The 22235-nt window shown below is 42.3% G+C and overlaps 1 protein-coding gene and 1 pseudogene across 1 annotated transcript; one reads left to right on the top strand and one right to left on the bottom strand.

Moving 5' to 3' along the window:
* Nucleotides 1–9215: 9215 nt before the first annotated feature.
* Nucleotides 9216–9782, top strand: LOC102823379 (annotated as a pseudogene).
* Nucleotides 9783–14234: 4452 nt separating this feature from the next.
* On the bottom strand, nt 14235–21861 carry KRT76 (keratin 76). The gene is made up of 9 exons (XM_006869994.1): nt 21265–21861; nt 19888–20108; nt 18310–18370; nt 17467–17562; nt 16772–16936; nt 16528–16653; nt 15665–15885; nt 15026–15060; nt 14235–14635 (listed from the first exon to the last, which is right to left on the bottom strand). The coding sequence occupies exons 1-9, from the start codon at nt 21859–21861 to the stop codon at nt 14235–14237; spliced, it is 1923 nt and encodes a 640-aa protein (XP_006870056.1).
* Nucleotides 21862–22235: the final 374 nt, after the last annotated feature.

Below are 22235 nucleotides of genomic sequence, written 5' to 3'. Positions count from 1 at the left end.
GTAAAGGTAGAAGTTTTGTAACAAAAAAAAGGGGAGTGATTAATCTTACAGTCCAGAAACAAAGGACCCTAGGACCATCAAGAGAGGAACACACAAATAGAATGTGGGACCTTATCCAGAGAAGCAGCAGCACCAGAGATGGAGGTAGAGATGGGGGCATGGAGCACTCTAGATTCATCAACTAAGAAGAGAAGGACTAAGAACTGGTGGCCACGAGCAGACTTGCAGAACGTGCCCTTTGGAGATGTAATTTATTATATATGCCTGAGTGGGTTTTTTTGTTTGTGTGTTTTTTAAAAAAAGCTAACGTAGATAAAGAGAAATACTTTTAACTGATGGTATATGGAGGGGATTATAATCAATGTAATGAAACAAGTTATATGAATTGTTGAATGTAAAACTGATGATGTGCCCTGTAAACTTTCACTCAATCCACAATAAAAACCTTAAATTAAAATAAATAAATAAATAAATAAATAAATAAATGCACATCTGCAGGCCCTAATTAAGTAAATTCTATCATATGGATAACATAATATCTAAATATCTGATATTTGCTAACAACATCTCACCATGGGAATGGGGAGTGGATGGGTAAGGGAGGTGGGAGGGGCCATGGGTGGTAGGCTGGGCTGTTGTCAGACATTTGACACCTCTAACTTCATAAATTCTTTATCATAACCTAATGCCTTATACATGTTTTATCACTCATTCTTTTCAGATGAAAATGAAACTCTTCTAATCATCCAAACAACTCAAAGCAGTTTTAGCTAATGTTAGACTCATTTTAACCAGTGATACCAAGAGCAATTACTGTATCCAGCTTTCTATTTTTTTTCCCTGGAATTCCTTAGCAGCTTCCACTACCTGTTATATCACCATCTCAGAAATGGTTTTGCCCTGTTTTGTTGACTTCTGCAGTTTAACAATCTTCTCCTTTAAGAAATTCAAGCTATGACATTAACAACAACATGCGCATCAAAAGATTTCATGAAAAGAATAAAAGAGAACCCACAGACTGGGAAAACTGTTGTTTTGGTTTGTGTGTGTGTGTGTGTGTTTTTTTATACAATGATGTATCAGACAAAGGCTTAATTTCTAAAATTTATAGAAGGCCTCAACACCTCTTCAAGAAAATGATAAATAATCCAATTAAAACATAAGCAGAGGACAGGAACAGACATTTCACCAAAGAAGACATTCAGGCAGCTAACAAACATATGAAGAAATGCTCTCCATCAATAAAGATGCAAGTCAAAACAATAAGTCACCTCAGCACTAATAGCAAAGTTCAGGAAAACAGAGAAAAACAAATTCTGGCAAGAGTACGGAGAGATTGGGACCCTCATACACTGCTGGTGGAATTGTTCAATGGTGCAATCACTATGAAAAATGATGTTGCACTTCTGCAAAAAGTTGGAACTAGAGTACCATATGACCCAGCATCCCCCTAGAAATATGAGCCATGACAAGAATAGATATATACACCTATGAAAATATAGCAGTGACAAAAAGATGGAAACAGCCTAAATGCCCATCAATGGATAAACTTTGGTACATACACACAATGGAATACTGTACAATGCTGAAGAATAATGATGAATCTATGAAACAAACACCTCATAACATGGACAAACATGGAAGACATTATGCTGAGTGAAATTAGTCAATCACAATAAGGATAAATGTTGTATGAGACCACCATTGTCAAAATTCAAGAAAAGGTCTTCATGCTGAAATATTTTTGGAGGTTTACTAGGCATCCTGGTGTGGCACTATAGGATAAACACTGGATCACAAGGTCAGTTTGAACTACAAGGTTGGTGGTTCAAACTCACAAACTGCTCCTCAGAAACCCTGTATAGGGTCACTATGAGTCGGAACCAGTTCAACAGCACTTACCAACAATAGGGGTGGGAAGGAGGGGAGAGTAATTCAATGGCTAGAGGGTACACATGTTAACTTGGGTGACAGGGAAGGCAACATACAAGAGGGAGGTTGGCAGAAGAATGATGAAGATAGGTAAAGACACAGGGAGAAATGCAAGGATTAAAGGGAATCAAGGTAAATACTGTTATATACACAACCCTACAACAACAAGTAGATACATGGACAGATGCATAGGTTGAATGGCTATGAAGGAGAGAGTGGGAGCATACTCACAAATAAATAAAGATTTGACAGAGGATATTTATACATGAGTATTCACCTTCGCTGCAAACACATCTATGAGTGTGGTGGACTATTGTTCTTAGGTGCCGTCGAGTCTGTTCCAACTCATAGCAACCTTATGCACAACACCGCCCAGTCCTCTGCCATCCTCACAACTGTTACATTTGAACCCATTGGCACTGCCACCATGTCAGTCCATCTTATTAGGGGTATTCCCACTTTTCACTGACCTTCCACTTTACCAAGCATGATATCCTTCTCCAGGCATTAGTCACTCCTAATAACATGTCCAGAGTATAATTCTTGAATTTCATCATCACTGACTTTAGTGGTTAGTGCATAAATTTGAATAATAGTTGCATTAATTAGTCTTCCTTATAGGCATATGGAAGACTACTTATGCCTACTTAACAACAACAACATAGGCATACGGATAGTATCCTATCATAGACAGTGTTATATTTCAAGGTAGATCTTGAAATATTCTTTTTGATGATGAATGCTGTGAATTTGTCATTCCTAGCATAGTAAACCATGTGGTTGTCAGATTCAAAATAGCCAATAGATTTTCATTGCAGCTCACTAATATCTAGGATATTGATCTTTATGAGCTCAATTTCATTTTTGACAACTTCCAGTTTTCCTAGATTCATACTTTGTACTTTTCATGTTCCAATTATTAATGGATATTTGCAGTTGTTTCTCCTCATTTTGACTTTGATTCCACAAGGAAAGAAGGTTCCAAAAGCCTTACTCCATTCACATCATCTCAGTCAACTCTACTATGAGGAGGCAACTCTTCTCAAGTTGTATTTGAGTGCCTTCAAGTCTGAAGGATTCATCTTCTGGCACTCTATTTGATAGTATTTTGGTGTTTTTCATAATGTTTTGGGGTACAGGGGAAGGCATTATAAAATAAAGGGAGATCAGCACAAAATGATCAAGGAAAAGGAAGACATCAGGAATAGTGCAAGAGTTAAAGGTAACACGCTACCAATTGCTCTGAAAGGGATCACATTAGAAAGTCCCAGATAGAATTGGTGGAAAGGTGGAACAAAACTCAAAATTATTAAAAAGTCTGGTTTATTAATCAGAAAGAAACTAGAGAAACCCAAGACTATGGCCCTCAACCACCTTTCAGATCTTGACTAGAACTCACCCTTGTGGCCCAATTTTCAGCCAAGGGGGAGATAGGTTTATAGGTGGGACAACAATACTAGTAATATATGTTCCCCATGGAATGATCAACCACTGAAGATCAAAAGGGCATCATTTACTTAAGGACAAAGCTCAGAAGGGTTGGGAAGGAGGGTGGAATGGAAATAAGAACCACAGGGAGGAAGTAGGATAACTGCTGTTACACGTAGGGCATTGCAGTCATTGTGATGAACCAAAATGTATGACTTATTGGATGTAAAATTGATAATCTGCTCTGTAAAATGTCACTCAATTCACAATGAAAAGTTAAATAAAATTTAAAAAGTTAAAGGCAACAAAGGTAAATACCACTACATACACAATCGTACAACAACAATAATCTACATGAGGACACATAGAAATGCTAGATGGACAGGAGTGGAAAAACAAAAAGGACTATACCCACAAATAGATTTATATAGAGATTTGACAGAAGATATTTCTACATATATACTTACCTGTGCTGCAAATGCTATATCCATGGATATAGTAGCGAATACAAGGGGGAAAGTTGTAAAGACTTCTTATCCATCATCAAGCATCTTGAGGGAATGAGTCACTGGGCCTAGGAGCTCAAGATTGTTGTCTCATAGGACATCAAGGTCAATTGGTCTAACATAATCCATAAAGACAATATTCACCACGGTAATTTTGTGAATAGCAACTGGGATCTTAAAAGCTTATGAATAGCCATCTAAGGTGCATATATTGGTCTCTCCCCATCCACAGTTGTTGTTGTGTTGTTGTGATATGCCATGGAGTCGGTTCTGACTCATAGCGACCCTGTATAGGGTTTCCGAGGAGCAGCTGGTGAGCTTAAACAGCCAACCTTGCAGTTCAAATGGCTTTTCAGTCTGGTGCATTAACCCACAGTGTCACACCAGGACTCCTTAGACACCCTTAAAGCCTGGAACTGAAATCTCCCCTGTGGCTCTACTTTGAGTCAAACAATAGACAAGCCTTTCAGGTAAACAATAGCACAATGGCAGCATACACTCCTTAGAACAATCAACCATCTGAGGTCAAAGGGGCAGCATTTGCTCACAGATAATGTTTAGAAGGTCGGAGGGATAGAAAAGAAGGACTAATGGGAAACACAGGGAAAAAGTGGAAAGAGTGCTTTTATATTGTGGGACTTGCAATCAATGTCATGAAATAAAATGTGTATGAATTATTGCATGGAAAACCAATTCTTCTATAAAGTTTTACCCAAATCATAGTAAAAAGTTTAAAAAAAAAAAAAAAAGGACTGAGTGTGTCTGCTTATGCAGCCCCTCCCCCCCACACACACACATACACGTGTTCCTTCCTATGTGTGTCTAGAAGAAGTGTGATGTGTGAGAAAGGGGATACAGTTAGTAGGCACAAAGGCATTTGTGTGGAGGGGGAAATTGAGCTGGCAGATTCCATCCTATATTAAAAACCTTACCTAATTTTAGTAGACCAGCAATAATCATGCAAAGTTGTAAAGAACTGTTAGAAATGCCTTGAATCCCAGGTTTTCTTTGTACTTCCTTTATGGTTGGCCAACTAAAATCCTATCATCTTAATTACAGTTTCTCAGGGCAAAAAATATATGAGACAAATTTATGGGCATTCAGACACGGCCTACTTGACCTTGGCTGAGTAAGCCCAAATTTAATAAGGCAGAGCATCTGGCTTGAAACAACCAAATGAATAGTTTTAACTGTGAGAGTGAGAAAAGAGCTCTAAGGCAAGTGATTGTTAATTGGCTTTCTTCCCTGGTTGCCTTTAAGAGCGGCACAACCAGAGCAGCCTGGAGGCAGGGAGACCAGGTAGGAGTTTCTCGCTGTTATTTAAGGTAGAGTTAAGAGGAATTATTACTTAAGTCAATTCAGGCACCAGATTGGGGTCCTCAGAAATTCAGCCAGTGGAAGAAAGAGAGAAGTCTGGTGCAGATAGAGAAGGCAAGAAACGGGTTCTGGGAGACTGACCCACTTACCACATCAATCCCTGATTCACCACTAGTGTAACTTTTTTGAATGTTCCAAGCAAGAGTTTACATTAATAGAAGGCAGTGGGCCAGGGAAGCCCACCCACCACCCCAGAATCCATACAGAATTTGCTCACAAATCCCTTGGTACATACAGTGGACTGCCCACTGCCACTAGCCTTTCACCTACAGGATCCTCAAGTATTCTGTGGTCTTCTCCAGTTTCCCCAAGACACTAGTTCCTTCTTCCCTTTGTCCCTGATTCAGATTAGGTTTCACAGAAATGGACCCTGTGGTAGATATTTGTGTGCAGGAAGTTTATGGGGAATGCTCTTTGGATCAATGTGTGAAGATGTGATTGAAGAAGAATTTGATGGGGGAATGTCAAATTGCTATGTGACTGGTCTAGAATTCTGGAGTTTGGATGGCCCTTCAGAATTATCCTGAATTGAGGAAGGGGATTGGACGTTCTAATTTCAGCATCCATCAGTCATTCATTAAATTCAACCTGTTTAAAACTAGATGACTGTGGTTGTTAGGCGCTGTTGAGTCAGTTCCAACTCATAGTGACCCTATGTATGCAAAACAGAATGAGATGCTGACCTATCCTTCTTCATCCTTACAATTGTTGTGTTTGAGACCATTGTTGTCACTGTGTCATTCCATCTTTGGGAAGGGTTTCCTCTCTTTCACTGACCCTCCGTTCTCCCAAGCATGTTGTATTTCTCCAAGGACTGGTCCCTCACAACATGTCCAAAGTTCTTCTCCAAAACCATAATTCAGTTGCATTGATTCTTATACTGTCTTTCTTTATCATTGTCCAACTTTCACAAGCATATGAGGCATTGAAAATGCCATGGCTCGGGTCAGGCTTAGACCTCACAGTGACATGTTTGTTCTTTAGCACTTTAAAGAGGTCTTCTGCAATAGATTCGCCTAATGAGATACATTATTTTGTTTCTTGACTACTGCTTTCATGAGCATTGAAATGAGCAGCCAAACTTGTTAACTCCTCAAATTTCAGGAACTCCTCAAAATTCTGATAAAGTCTTTGAATCCGCAGGCCTACCACAATGTCAGTCACATGTTAGGAAGTCAGTAAGCATATTCCATTATTTGATCTGGTCATGGTAATATGGCAGGAGTTAGATATACTAATATGACATTCATAAATATCTACTTCTAAAAGACAGTGTTCATAATATATTTGACAAATGACTACTTTCATTCATCTGTAAAGAATAAACACAGATTCAAAAAGGGGAAATGACCACTGCAAAATGACATCACTTATACGAGGAGCTTCAAAAACTTCATGGAAAATGAAATTAAAAGATAATGGAATTTTTCTACTAACTTTTGAAGCCCTCTCATATAAAAATACAATAAAAGACAAATGTATAGAGACCAAAGCTTATTGGTGATGGAAGGAAGAAAGGGCTGTTGATGATGATGGATAAATAGCACTGATTAAGGGTAAGGCTGTGCAGTCCATCATTGTAAATGATTGACAAATAAGTTGTTCACCTATAAAAAGTTGAACAAGCAAAAGTTGCATGGTAGATATATTTACAAGGATGACTAAAAGAAATTGCTGGCATGTTTAACCAGACAACTCAGAGGACTTGCTTCCTTGGTTTGAAGGCTTAGGGTCATAGTTTCATGGGACATCCCAGTTAATTTGCCTAATAACATGTTTAGTGCTTCTGTTCTACCCCCTAGTTCGCTAAGTAACATCTGGGGTCTTAAAAGCTTGCAAGTGACCATTGGTCTCAATTTGTCTGGTGCAACAGAGGAAGAAGAAAAGTCAGGAACAGAAGGTAGTTATGGAATGTGAGGCTAGCTACCTCCATGAGACCAGAAGAACTAGATGGTGCCCAGCTACCAATACTGAACATTTTGATGAAAAATTCTACAGAAATATTCTGACCAAAAGAGAGAAAATTCAGGACAGAATTTCAAATTCTTATGTACGCCAGACTTTCTGGATCCAAGGGAATTGGATGAACCCCTATATCTATTGCCCTGAGATAATCATTAGAACTTAAACCAAAAATATCTCCTGAAGTCTTATCAAAACCTAACAATAGTTTAGCTTAATAGTATAAATGGTCTGCCTTAAGCAATATTCTCTTTTAAGAACTATCTATATGGGATCAAAGAGACAACAGCAACTCAAAATATTAACAAGGAAAAACAACTCAGAAAAGGACGGTGAGAATGATTGCACAACTCAAAGAACGTCATCAGTGTTACTGAACTGTATGTGTAGAAATGGTTGAATTGGTGCATGTTCTCAATAGCAACAACAAAATTAATTACTTTAAACAAAGAATGTGCAATCTCAATAATTTTAACAACCAAAAAAGAGACAATTGACCGAAAGTGAAGTTCAAATAGCTAATAAACATTTATAATGCTCAGCCTCATTAGTAATCAAAGAAATGAAAAATAATACCTATAAAATTTCCAAAAATTAAAAAACATGGCACACACTGAGGGAAAACAGGAAGTCTTTTTTTCCTCTATCTCGCTTTGTTTTTTTCACTTTTTATTGTTAATTGAGTGAAGGTTTACAGAACAGATCATCAATCCCATATTCAACAAGCTATAATATATTTCATGTCATTACAATGACTGCAATCCCCTCCATGTACCATCAGTTAGCAGTACTTCTGTTCATGTTAACTCTTGCACACCTCCCTTTGTCTTCCACTACTTTCATCTTTCCTGTGTCAACCTCCTTCTTATTGTATACTGCCTACCCCATCATCCAAGTTAACACGTGTCTACCCTCTACCCTGTGAATAACTTTGTCTTTCCTCTCACCCCTGGTAACCACCATAGAATATTTATTTCAGCAAGAAAAACTTTTCTTAACTTCTTACAGCACTGGTATCATATATTTGTCCTTTCCTGATTAACTAATTTCACTCAGCATAATGTTCATCCATGTTACAAGGCATTTCACAGATTCTTCATAGTTGCATAGAAGCCCATTTTATGTATGTACCAAAGTTTGTATTCATTCTGCTACTCTCTGACTCTTGAAGGATGCATTTAATTCGTTTTCATTCAATGTAATTATAGCTAGATGTGAAATGATTGTTTCATTTTGCTTTATAGAAAACATTATGCTCTATACATTATGTCTAAAAGCATACATTGGCACAATCTTTCTGGGGAGCAATTTGTCAATTTAAACCAAATTTTAAAATAACCTAGAAATTCCATATCTAGGAAATGATCCTAGGTAATTCACTCTATTCCATAATATAGTGAAAATAATATAGTTGAAATTGTCTATACAACCAAAAGTGCTACATCCGTGTATGAATTATTGAATGGAAAACCAATTTGCTCGGTAAATTTTCACCAAAATCACAATGAAAAGTTTTGTGGGCTTTTATATGGGTTTGTTTTGGTTTGGTTTAATGTGCTTTATTCATATAGTGGAATATTATGCAGTCATTAAGAATGATGGTCTTTCCTATGGTGAGGTAACACAGGGTGTGGCTCCTAGAGGTCAGTAACCGAGACCACACACAGAGATCTGGCTAGGCCTGGATACCTGCGCAAGCGCAAACCCCAACTCCACTGGGCGGTGAGCAGGCCCCGGCCTGGTCTATTTACATGCCCCTAATGGCGATCCAAAGGAGCTCTGGTAGCGTAGTGGTTACGAATCGGGCTGCGAACCTTAAGGTCAGCGGTTCGAAACTACCAGCTGCTCCGCGGGAGAAAGATGAGGCTTTCTACTCCCGTAAGGATTTACACCCTCGGAAACCCTGTACAGGGTCGCTATGGGTCGGAACCGACTCGACGGCACTTAACAACAACAACAATGGCGATCCAGGTCAGAGCTTGAGGCCCACTAGATGCTAGCCCACACACCATGGATGCTGCAGCACCCCGGGAAGTGGCAGAATCCTCAGAAGAAGAGAACATTGCGCTCTCCATCTCTTCAAACTCTGATGCAGGATTTGATGCCGTGCTTGAAAACATAGAGGACATTATCATGGACGACGAGTTCCAAGTGTTGCAGAGAAGTTTCACGGACAAATACTACCAGGAGTTTAAAGACACAGAAGAGAATAAACTCGCCTACATGCCCATTTTTAATGAGTACCTTTCTTTGGTAGAAAAGTACATTGAGGATCAACAGCTGGAGCGGATTTCCGGATTCAACATGGCAGCTTTCACAACAACATTAAAGCACCATAAAGATGAGGTGACTGACGATATATTCGACATGCTGCTCACGTTTATGGATTTTCTGGCATTTAAAGAAATGTTTCTGAACTACAAAGCAGAAAAAGAAGGCCGGGGACTGGATTTGAGCAGTGATTTAGTGGTGACTTCGTTACACAAATCATCTTCCCTGCCAGCTTCCCAGAATGTTCTGCAGCTAATTAGCTCCCCGCTCCAGGCAATGACTGTTTCTGAGCATTGCCTGCAATAAGTCAAAAGAGATTTCTGCTAATGATGACAGGAGAATACATCTTAGAAACACAGACTCTATTCTAAGTCTTCAATAATGTTAAGTTTTGGTGGATCAGAAAAATAATGGCCTAGCCCTCCTGAGACCTCTGCTGCTCCTGCATCGCCTCTTGGTATTCCTAATACTAGCAATCCTGCCAGAGTAGACGCCTCTCCCAGGGGCTACTGAGAGTCATACTACTCTTGCCAAAGGCAATATCTAGCATTCCACCTGGAAGGCCCCTTATCCCAACATGTATGTTCCTGTGTCAATATGGACTACCACCATCCCGATTCTCTGTCCGCAATTACCGCAGGCAGACTCACAAACTCTCACTTGGTAAGAGTTTCAATCCTTCAATCGCGATGGCCCATCTGTGTGAGATTTTTTTTCTATAGAGAGTGTTTTTCTAGGGTCTTAATCAAATCAGTTGCCCCTGTCTTGAGACTTATGAATCTCCTACTGTCTGCCCACCGCTATGGGAAAATGAGGGCTGATTTTGGCTGAGGGAACTGAAAGAGGTGTGCTTTACCCAAAAGCTACATGTGAAAAAGAGCATCTAGACTTGGTTTGCCATTCCTTTACTACTATCATCTGCTACTCCTTGCGTAGTCCTACTGTTTTAAATCATCATCTTTGGAAAAAATATACTCAGATTAATCTCTGGATCTAATCTTAGAACTTGCACGGTTATCCACTTCAGGTATTAAATGGTATGTACTTTTTGTAGTCGGCTGAACTACAAAGACAAATTACTCATACTTACTGGATTCCATTGAATATAAATCTTGTGTTGGAAATAGAAGAAAATATATTCTTGTCTCATAGCATATTTTAAGTGTGTTTGTGTAGGTTTGCTTAAAATCATTCTATATAAATCAGTTTACTAGGTTTTTAGACAAGGAGAAAGTAAGTTTAGTAAAAATGTGATTATTTAAGCTCTGCAATTCTAGCTATAATCTTCTTGTCCAAATCTCTCCTACCAAGACATGTGTTCCACTGGTCTAGTTCAGCATTAGTAAGAGGAGGAAGTTTTAAACATCACCTATCTGATTTTGGTGAAGTAAAGCATTTGGTAGAATATTTCTGACATGTTAAAAGAGAGAGCAACACAGTAGTTTAATTATCAACGTGTACCTTTGATTTTTGTTTTGTAAGGATAAGAATCATTACTGAAAAACTAATGATCTCCATCTGTATTAGTGGTTATTGTTGTTGTTGTTAAGTGCCATTGAGTTGGTTCTGACCCACAGCGACCCTGTACAGGGTTTCCGAGGCTGTAAATCTTTACGGGAGCAGAAAGCCTCATCTTTCTCCCATGGAGCAGCTGGTAGTTTTGAACTGCTGACCTTGCAGTTCGCAGCCTGATTCATAACCACTACGCTACCAGAGCTCCTTATTTGTGGTTATAGAATTTATTCATCTAGCCATTCAAAAAAATACATTGAGTGTCTACCATTTTCCTGATGTTGCACTGGACACTAGGGATAGAACAGAGAACACAGCAGACATCATTTCTGCCCTCAAAGAGTTCACAGTCTAGTTGGGAAGAAATTTACCAAATAATATCATTCTATATTTGTGTTTAATCCTAAAGAAAAAAAAAATGGAAGGATTTCTATTTCAAGTATCAATTTAGAAAGACCCTTGTCCACTCCCTGACCATTCTGAACATTCTATCTACCCTAGCTGCTGCCACCCTTCCCCTATTCTATCTTGAAGTGGAAGATGAATTTAAAGAACTTAAAAGACTCAAAAAGCTCAGGAGTATCTGATAAAAAGGAGCTTTGGTAGCATAGTGATTACAAATTGGGCTGCAAACCGCAAGGTCAGCAGTTCCAAACTACGAGCTGTTCCGCATAAAGATTACAGCCTTGGAAATCCTGTACAGGGTCGCTATGATTCAGAACTGACTCCACGGCACCTAACAACAACAACATCTGATTACCAAAGACTTAAGCATAATCTATTCTTCCCTGTCCCTTATCCTGACCTCAGACATAATACTCTTACCCTGGAGGCAACCCAGGCTGTCCTACAGTTCTCATAGGATTTGCCCTGGAAGCCTGAACCTTACTCCCTTGCCCTTCCTATGTGTTGTACAGACTCTCTTTCCTTCCTAGCCTGCTTTCCTCTCCAGCACGCCTTTCATAATGACTTAAATCCAAGTTTCCTTCAGTCTCTCACCACCTCCACCATCCCTCTTCACAACAGTTTTCTGGATCCTCGTTGCCAACTTTCAGCTCAGTCCTGCCTTGACATGTGAGCAATCCCATCTTCCTTTCAGACTGAGGATAGCTGTCTTTATTCACCTCCACTCAGTCTTTCAGATGACCACCAAACTTTCATTGAGCACCCTACACGCTGTACAGAGCCTGAGACAGTGCCCAAGACAGAGCTTTCCATAATCACCCAAATAGATAAAGAGATTAAAGAACCATCTCTAGCCCTGTCACCTCAATCGAATGAGCAGTTGGGCTAAATCAGGACAGGTCAACCTCTTCATAATAAGTAGGCAACACATTGAGCCAAGAAAGTAGGCAGTTTTCTTTGCATACATTGGTAAGGTTTCTTTCAATGTCTCTAAAAGGCAAGTAAGATCAGCAATAATGAACTGCCTGCCTCTGTTCCCAAATAGGGAAAGTAGCTACCTCCTGCTGTAGGCCTTGAAAAGGTGGGCAAGAATTTATTGAAGGTGCTAGTGTAGGAATTTTCAAATGTCTCCTCAGAGTCTTGATACCATGGTTGCTAGACTCCGGAGATCAAATGGGTGAACTAGTAGGGGATAGGCCCATCTTGGGCTCAAGAGCATGAAGGACCATCAGACAGACAAATCAAAAGCCCTCTCATTAGTACAGCCTGATCCGACTTCTGGAAGGCAATATATGGTCTACAGTGATTTCCAAACCATATCTTACCATGATCAAAGGTGCACAGTTGGGATCTGTTCAAGGGATGAGGAAAGGAACAGAGACTATCACTGTCTTGTCTACTGAAGTTTTGTTTCTCTGACATCTCAGTGGCTGACTCATTACCCTTGTCCTCCCTGGGTTTGAGTTTCAGCTTCGGAGGATAACTGGGAAATGCTGATATAAGGAATGGAATATTTCTCCATTCCTAATTTTAAACACATCTTCACTATTGTAACCTTCCCACTCTGTTTCATATGTGATTGGTGAGTTTAAAAGGAGGAACTAAGCATGCAGAGCTCTGACATTCCATGGCTTAGGGTCTGGCTGTGTTCTAGCAAGCGTGTGTCCTGTCTCCTATCAACTATGAGAGCTCTGACCCCATAGGGAAGGCTGCGGTGGCCCCATTCTACCTCTGTATAGGTGGGAAATCTGCCCTAATCCTTGGGCCCTGGAATAGGAAACCCATTCTACCTAAGGCACAAGCCATGTTCTCTAGCATCTGCTTTGTTTGTAATAAAGACAATATTTTGGTTCCTCATTTGTCTTAATTTTTTATCTCTTGTTTAGAGCCTGGGCAACGAAGAGAGACTTTTTATATAATGACCTTTTAAATCCCAGGAACAGTGTTTGCAGAAAGAGAATTTGCTCTATGACTGAATAAGGCAGGGGTAAAGCAAAGGAGCCACCATCCCAGTGGCGAAAGGCCCTCATGCTCAGAGTCAGGAGGACAGATCAGATGACTTACTTCCTGGGGAAGGTCTCCATTTAAAGCCATAAATGCCCTTGGACAGACCTATCACAACAACCCAATTAAATGGATAAAGTAGAAGCCAAGACTATCCGGCTTCTATACCCACTACTGAACTTCTGAAAGATCACCACCCCTACCTGGTCTTTCTCTACTCCTGTTGTTGTTAAGTGTCTTTGAGTCAGTGGTTTGTTCCACTGACTCCTTGAATGAAAGCCAAACACCAAATGTGAAATACGGTGCAATTTATTGAGAAAAAAAAAAAGTGCAATATCCTCACCACCAAGGAAGCTTCAAAGCTCAAAGAATTAAAAGTCAGAGATGAGTCAGGATGCAAAACCCAGATGAGGAGAGGGCACCCTGGAAACCAACTAAAGAGCTTGACTAACGCACCCTCCATCGTTGACCCCTCTCTACTGCCCTCCTCAGGCAGTGCTGAAAAGTGCCAGCTTCCAACCGTAACTCTTGGTGAGAGAGGAAATTGGTCCACAGTAAGAATGAGCCAGGCTGGGAAGGCCTAGACTAGGTTAGACTCTGATGTTGCTGTCCAAAGTCAGGAGCCATTGCAGGGGCTCATCCAGGGGCACCGTCATCCCAGACTTGGTGCCGGAGAGGTCTGGAATATGGAAGAGTCAGGAGGTCAGCCCTTTCTTCAGGAAACTTGAGGAAAACTTGAGGTTGGACTGTGTGCATTTGCTGACGTCAGGCAGAGAGTGGGACACTCTGGTGCAGCCAAGAGAGAAGCAAGTGTGAGGAGAGATTTGGCCCAGAAGATCACTTGGAGCAGTGCTGCCTGGAGCTGGTGGTCTGGGAGAAGCGGACACTGGTGCTGCTTCCACTGCCAGACCTGTAGCCACTGCATCCAGCGGTCTGGATGCCACCAGAGCTGGAGCCAATTCCACTTTGGCCCATGGAGCTGCTGCTTCCTCCACCAAGCCTGCTTCCGCTGCTTCCACTGTGATAGCCCCCACTGCTGCCACTCTGGTGGTAACTCCCGCTGCTGCCTCGGCCTCCACTGCTGCTGCCACAGCCAGCTCCTCCGTAGCCACTGCTGCCGCCTCTGCTGCCGCTGCTGTTGCCCCTGTAACTCCCACTACTGCTGCCGCTGATCCCACCGAAGCCTCCACGGCTACTGCCAGAGCTGCTGCTGGTACTGGTGACATTGTTGACCACTGCTACAGAGAAAAAGCAACCAAGTCAGGCTAAGGGCTGGGGAAGCAGAGGCCTGCGTTTATATCCCAACTCTCTCCTAAGAGCTGTGGGGCTTAAAGGAAGACACTCAACTTCTTTACAGACTGTTTGTAAACCACAAGAGTGTCCAGGCCCTAAAACAGAAGCCAGGAATGACCACCAAAATTTCTTTTTCTTCAACCTAGTGAGCTCCCCAAGACTGCAGCCCTTTAATTAGGGGCTGAGAGGCTGCCAGCATACCCGAGAGGCATAATGTGGCCACAACTTGGCCTCCTGTGGATGATCAAGCCCTCCTGCCTGAAAGTTAGTCAGTGAGGGTGTTCCTAAGTGCCCCTTCACAACCCTGGGAGAAAGTTCTTGAATGAATTACTTACAAATGCTCACAGCATTCTGATATTCTCCAGACATTCTAAAGAAGAAGAGAAAGAGACGAGAATTATTTTTGCAATAAGCCAACTAGCTGAGGGGACATATTTGTGGAAGTCACATCATTTTTTCAAGAGTATGTATTTAAAAGTCACCTCTCCACATGGAAACAATTTTAAGAGTGGAAGGTTGCAAACTGTCTATACTGAGTTATCCAATATGGTCATCACTAACTACATGAGGCTACTTAAATTAAAATTAAATTTAAAATTCACTAGCCACATTTCAAGTGCTCAAGTGGCTAATGGCTACTGTATTTAGCAGCACAGATATAGAACATTTTCATCTCAAAGTTCCAGTGGACAGCTCTTGTCTATAACTTTTGTCAGAGCCCCAATGCACTTTTCCTAGGATGTTGCACATGGTGAGGATCAGTAGAGGTATAATACAATACTGATGATATTCATGATGAAGATGAGAATTGAATGAACTTGGTTAGCAAAAAATATGGAGCTTGAAACTTTGATACTCTTTCAGGAGACTCCTTGCCCTTGGACTAAGTTGTCCTCTCCTTGAAATCATCTTGCTCTCAATCAAAAGTCACTATAAAACCATATCTGGAAAATGCAGGCCCTGGGGGCCCTCACCTGCACTCCTCGCCTTCTAGCAGTTTGCGGTAGGTAGCAATCTCCACATCCAGGGCCAGCTTGACGTTCATGAGCTCCTGGTAGTCACGCAACAGCCGAGCCAGGTCATCCTTGGCCTGCTGCAAGGCGGCCTGCAGGCTTTGGAGCTTGCCATTGGCATCCTTGAGGGCCAACTCCCCACGCTGCTCAGCTTCCGCAATGGCTGCTTGGAGATTGGCATTCTGGGGTGGGGGAGGTAGGAAACCAATTAGCATAATGACCTGGAAATAATCCTCTGATCTTTCCTGAGGGAGGAGAGGTCTTCCCCATTCAGCACCCCTCCCTCCTCTTCCTTAGAAACCCCAATAGAGCATACTCAGAAAACAGGAGTCAATTTTGCAATGAGGTCATACACTCATCTCGGGCCCAATGAAATTAATTCTTGTCTCATCAAAGAAAAGAACACTGGTTTGCTTTCTTAGACTGGTAATGTCAGCAGTGATCTTGTAATCTCTGATCTTTCTAGCAAGATTGAATTTTAAAGTCCTTGTTTAGTTATTTTATTCCAGTGGTACCAATCAGCCATGGAGATTATATAAAGAGTGTGATAAATAGCTCATCTGAGGTCAGATCCTGCTCAGAGCTGAGTGTTTACTAGGCAAGCCAGAGTGAGCAATCATCTCTCCTTAGGGACTATTTAGCATTAGGGACTAAATTAGGACTAATGGAACATCTAGGAGGGGAAAGGTTTTCAGAGACTGTGCTATCCCATGTATGACACTACAAAATGATAGAAAAAGTATGTGGTAGATACACTCAGCTGTTGTTGCTTCTCCCAGTGGCCCAGAAGACCTCCAAGTTCATTCTATAAAGCCTTAACTCGCCTGCTTCTTGACATTCTCGATCTCCGCCTGTAGCCTCTGGATCATCCTGTTGAGCTCCATGATCTCGCTCTTGGTGTTCCTCAGGTCATCACCATGTCTGCCAGCTGTGGTCTGTAGTTCCCCAAGCTGACAAAGAAGAACTCCATCAGCATGGCTTTGCAAAGTGTTGGCACACTCTCTAGGAAGGTGATCAGGACTTAAAATGTCTTACTCTAGAGTATGGGGATAAAGAGTGGGCTCCCACCTTGGTCTGGTACAGAGACTCAGCCTCAATCTTGCTCTTCTGTGCTATCTCCTCATACTGAGCCTTGACCTCAGCAATGATGCTGTCCAGATCCAAGCAGCGGTTGTTGTCCATTGACAGCACTACAGACGTGTCGCTGACATGACTCTGCATCTGGGAGAGCTCCTGCAGGAAACATGGATGATCATACTCACCATGCCACTGGTCCTAAGGGATGCTGGGGATGAAGAAGTTCCCAGATCCTCTACTGGCAGAGATACCCCAGGAATGAGACCACAAATGGAACAGTTAGAAAATTAAGGCTGCTGCAGCCCAAAAGGAGCTAGACAAGAAGACAAAGGGAAAGCACAGCTTTATAATCAGGTTGTGACGCTTTTGCATGGGTTTCCATGGGACTGCAGTAAGTATTATGAAGGAGCAAGTTGTGATGGTGGTATGGGTGCCAGAGAGAAGGCAAAGAACAAAGAGGGCTGACAGCGAAGGGTAAGTAAAGAGAGCAGAGAGGCACCCTGGAGGATTGTGGGTCAGGTCTGTGCAGGCTGAGGAGCTAAGTTAGCATTTCCTAAGTAGGGGAGAACTGAGTTCACCATCCTGTTGTTGGCTGTGTGAGTGTCCTGCTGCTTGACCCTCTCCTAAAGTTATGCTTGGACAGGTACAGACAGGAAGAGGGCGGAATGGGCCAAGCAAGAACTCACCATTTCATAGAGGGTCCTCAGGAAGTTGATTTCATCTGTAAGGCTGTCCGTGCGGGCCTGCAGGTCTACCTTAATCATGTAAGCCGCATCTACGTCCTGGAGGAAGGTTGGAAACTCAAAATGACCCTTTCTTCCCCTCCTGCCCATGAATCTTCCTAAGTCTTCACCTTTCCTCTATACCCTTTCACTGTCATGACTGTTTCTGCCTCCTTCAAGTGTGGCTTCTCACTTTCCCTCCCCTTTGTAAAGAAAGAAAAGCAAAGTGGTTATCTTCCATTCAACTGCATCATCCAATCAAACCCCAGCGCTTTAACAAAATACAAACCATATGAGCCAGGTACAAAGTAACCATCATTTTTATGTAGTACCAAAGGCCCAACCTCCTGAATAGAAGAGAGTGTATTCTTCCTTCTACATCATCTTTAGAATGATTGTTTAAACAACCTACAAGTATTGCTGATTAGTAGTAATAACACCCAGTAAGAGAGGGGGAAAGGAAGACATTTAGGGGACACTGAATTTCTGTTAAAGATGATGGAAAATTCCAGGGATGGTGATGGTTGAACAACATGATGGGCATATGTAGTATCATTGAACTGTACATGTGAGTATTTTTGAAATGACAGATTTTTTTGTTACCTCTAGGGTACATTTGTAGTCTGAAAACCTTGATTAATGCTAGGTATATATAAAACACTCATGATTTGTTTCACATGACTAATCATTTTACTAGTCACATTCCCTCATCAAACACCCCATTTCCAAAAATGCAAAGAAACACCCTTCTCCCAGGGGGCAGCCTCCAGAAAGGGAGTCTGGATCCACCCATGCCAATTCACCTACCTTCTTGAGCCCCACAAATTCATTCTCTGCTGCTGTGCGTTTGTTGATCTCATCTTCATACCTGGAACAGAAAGAGAACACATTTTGACAGAGACATTTCAGAAGTAGAAACAAGAGATGAGGATTCCCAAGTACTCATGCAGAATCCCCTCACCCAGAGATAAGACCAGTTTCCCAGGTGTATGGGCTACACAATTGCCCAGGCCTTGCACTCAGAATATCCTCAAACTTGGTTTAATGCTTGGTTGCCACCATCTTGAAATTCTGAATTTTGGAACAATTTTTGTGTTTTCATTTTGCAGTGGGCCATGCCCACACCCTTTCAGAGCTCAGGGCAGTGCTTTACGCTTATCTGAGTTTGAGTCCTGGTGTGGCGCTGTAGGATAAAGCAGTGGACCTAAAGATCATTTGAACCAGAGGTCAGCTGTTCAAACTCACCAGCCGCTTCTTGGAAACCCTATGCAGTATCACTTTGAGTCAGAACTGACTTAACAGCACTTAACAACAACAATTTTGGGTGGTGGGTTGAGGTGTGGCAGACAGGTAGATGTGGAGAGAGACTTTAAGGAGCCTGATTACTCATCTGGGCTCTTGGATCCACTTCACAAAATATAAAGTGCATGTATGGGATCCAGAGAAATAGTTGATGGAACCTGACATTTTTTCTATAGGAATTTAGGGTGAGAATGAGCTCAGGTTTTCTGAGAGCATCAGGACTGTAAGATTCCTGCCTGCTAATGACTAAAATCTCCCACCGAGATTTTTAATTTTATAAAAACTGAAGAATTGGGATGGTTCTAACAGACAAGAGATTTCTGTAAACGTGAATCTGAGTTGTCAATGAATCCCCAGCACTCAGCGCTGGGCCTACCATAGAGTAGTTGCCCACCAGGGTTTGTGGAATTGAGTTGGAATGGAGCCTCCGGGAAGGGTGGCTGAGACAACCTCCCCAAAGCAGGTATGCCCATCCCTTTGGGTCCCGGTCCTTGGAAATGCCTGGGCCTCGCCCCACCTTGAGATATGTAGTTTACCCCTCACACAGGTAGTGTAAACTACAGCTCTGAACAATGTAAGAACGGACTGCCTGAAGTTACAGGACACATTGAAAGGAAACTTTATCAATTGCAGTCCTGGACCGTCTTCCCAGAATCCCTAGTAACTGTTGATTACTAAGATTCCAACCTGCCCCACACCTACTGGTTCAGAATATATAGGACTACCATGCAAGAATAGGCATTTTTCACAAACTTCCAAAGTGATTCATATATATATATATATATAAAACGCAGCAGGCTCCCCACCCCCAAACAGCTTTAAACACTGAGAGATTCTTTTGTCATTCTGCACCGGTATCGGAGGGACCCTGCCTATAGTCAGAGACTGGAAAACACATAATAGGTAGCCACCTAGGAGTCTCAGTCACCACCCTCTCATCCCCTTCTGCTTGGTCCTGCTTCATTCAAATTCATCCGAGAGTACTGACTGAAGGTGCCATCAAAAACAGTTGAATTTCCAAATTGGAAACCATGCCTCCCTGCTAATTCCCCAAAAAGAGAAATCCCCAGTTGGGGACCTCACTTCTTTTTGAAGTCTTCTACCAGGTCCTGCATAGTCTTCAGCTCTCCATCCAGGTTCCCTCTTTCTCCCAGAAGCAAATCCAACTTCCTGCGCAGGTGGCTGATGTAGGATTCAAAGAAAGGCTCCAGGTTGTTGGAGCCTGAGATGGAGCCTGTGGTCTGCTGCTGGAGTAGGTTCCACTTGGTCTCCAGGACTTTGTTCTGCTGCTCCAGGAACCGCACCTGCATCCAGGAAGGCAAGAAAAGGAGTGGGCCACTTGAGGTGGGCTGAGCAGGTGCCCCTCTTCCCAAAGGGCAATAAACCCACCCCTTTTGTCTGCAGTAGTCTTTGTTTCATGGAATTTGGGGAGGATGAGAATTTAGAATGGGGAGAACTAGAGTTTGTTTAGTGGTGGTGGTGTTTATATATAGCTACTCTGTATAGGGTTTCTGAGGCTATAAACCTTCATAGGAGCAGAAAGTCTCATCTTTCTTCTGCAGAACAGCTGGTAGATTTGAACTGCTGACCTTGTGGTTAGCAGCCCAACTTGTAACCTACTACGCTACCAGAGCACCTTAGAATTTGTTGGGTACTTACTCTATATAAGCTCTTTTCACATATTCTATTCATTTAATCCTCACAACCACCTGTGAAGGAGGTGTTCTTATCCCCTTTTTGTAGATATGAAAACTGAGGCTCAAAGACTTTAAGTAAATTACCCATAGTCAGATGGCTACTGAGTAACAAAGCTAAGAGTCAAACTAAGTCTGCTGTCATTCTCCTGGAAACCTCAGTCTATTACTAAAAAAGATCAACATAAAACTTATTTTTTTCCCATCCCCACAAAAACAGTCAAATGGGTCTAACTTTTCCTTAGATGTGTCTCATATAAAAACCCATTTCAATTTTTTGAATTGCAACTGACCCAGGAGAATTTTGAATCCTTGTCTCATTCTCCCAATAGACCTAGAACATCCTTCTCTATCTCAACATGGAAGGCTCAGTTTGGTATCAGCTGAAGCACAGCATCACTCAGTGGCAAGTTAGTTGGCATCCCCAAGGTATGTGCTAATTCAAGTTTCATTACAACTAGTTTAGATTACCAAGCAATTAAGGTAACTAATAATTTCATGGCTAAAGCCCCATTCTTCAAAAAAGCTAAGAGATACTTCCCTCAATAGTACTGGTACTACCTATCCTGAGCAGGAACTCTCCCTCCATTTCACAACTGGGAAAACACAGCCCAAAGAGGAGAGTGATCATTATCCTTCAGGGATTAAGGTAGAACAAGGCCATGATCCAGTCACCCCTACCTCAAAGAAGGCCAAGTTTCACTGGCATCTTCCTATAACAACTTCTTGTACAGCCCAAACCCTCCAGAACACCTCTTTATCTCACCTTGTCGATGAAGGAGGCAAACTTGTTGTTGAGGGTCTTGATCTGCTCCCGCTCCTGGGACTTTACTTGCCCAATCTGGGGATCGATTTCCACATTTAAGGGCTGCAGGAGACTCTGGTTGACAGTCACTTCTTGGATTCCTCCAGGGAAGGCACCAGGGCCAAATCCACCAGGACCACCAAAGCCACCAGGGCCACCAAAGCCACCAGGACCACCAAAGCCACCAACTCTTCCAAAGCCACCAGCTCCTCCAAAACCACCAGCTCCTCCAAAGCCCCCTCCTACTCCTCTGCCTCCACCAAAGCCACCACCAATACCACCTCCATAGCGACCCCCAAAACCACTGCCATAGCTGCTGCGCCCTCCACCAAAGCCACTGCCTGCAACACTGCAAGAAATGCTCTTACTGCCACCCAGGTTATAGAGGCTGTGGCTGCCAAAGCCACCTGCTCCACTTCGGGACCCACAGGCTCCTCCACTGCCCCCCCTAGAGCGGGCCACACAGCTCATCCTGCTGCTACCAGAGACCACAGCGGAGCGACCAGAGAAGCCCTGGCTCCCACTGCTGAAAGATTTCTTGCAGACTTGTCTGTTCATGGTGAGAAAGCTTGAAGGTGAGCTAGAGATCACTTAGCAAGAGCTAAGAAGAGTGAAGCCAGAGGATGGGGATGACAGAGGAGACAAGCCTTTATATACCAAGGAGTTTGGCTTGGTGCAAGGAGAAGCAAGCAATTAGCTGAGAGTCATCTTGGGTTTGGTTTGCCTCCCAGGCAATAAGTTACTTCTAGATTCCCAACACACCTCAAAGATAATCCTGTGGACCAAAGTGGCTTTGCTTTCTTAGCTTAATCACCCAAACTTACCTCGGTTAACAAAAGAAAGGAACTTTACTCCCTCCCTTCATATGATTTCCTCAAGGGTCTTAGGAAATGCAGGCAACACTTGGTACAGCAGGTTGAAGTTAGTTTAGA

Source organism: Chrysochloris asiatica, unplaced genomic scaffold (assembly GCF_000296735.1).
Source record: "Chrysochloris asiatica unplaced genomic scaffold, ChrAsi1.0 scaffold00138, whole genome shotgun sequence".
Lineage (NCBI taxonomy): Eukaryota > Metazoa > Chordata > Mammalia > Afrosoricida > Chrysochloridae > Chrysochloris > Chrysochloris asiatica.
The sequence above is the reverse complement of the archived record's forward strand: the minus strand, read 5'-3'. Positions and strand labels throughout refer to the sequence as shown.

What these genes read in the sequence shown, in the direction of transcription:
- KRT76 (XM_006869994.1), bottom strand. Translation starts at nt 21,861, where the DNA reads ATGAACAGACAAGTCTGCAAGAAATCTTTCAGCAGTGGGAGCCAGGGC. An exon ending in TTGCCTCCTTCATCGACAAG is followed by an intron (nt 20,109 to 21,264) that starts GTGAGATAAAGA and finishes TCCTGGATGCAG; the next exon opens with GTGCGGTTCCTGGAGCAGCA. An exon ending in TGAGGACCCTCTATGAAATG is followed by an intron (nt 16,937 to 17,466) that starts GTGAGTTCTTGC and finishes TGTTTCCTGCAG; the next exon opens with GAGCTCTCCCAGATGCAGAG.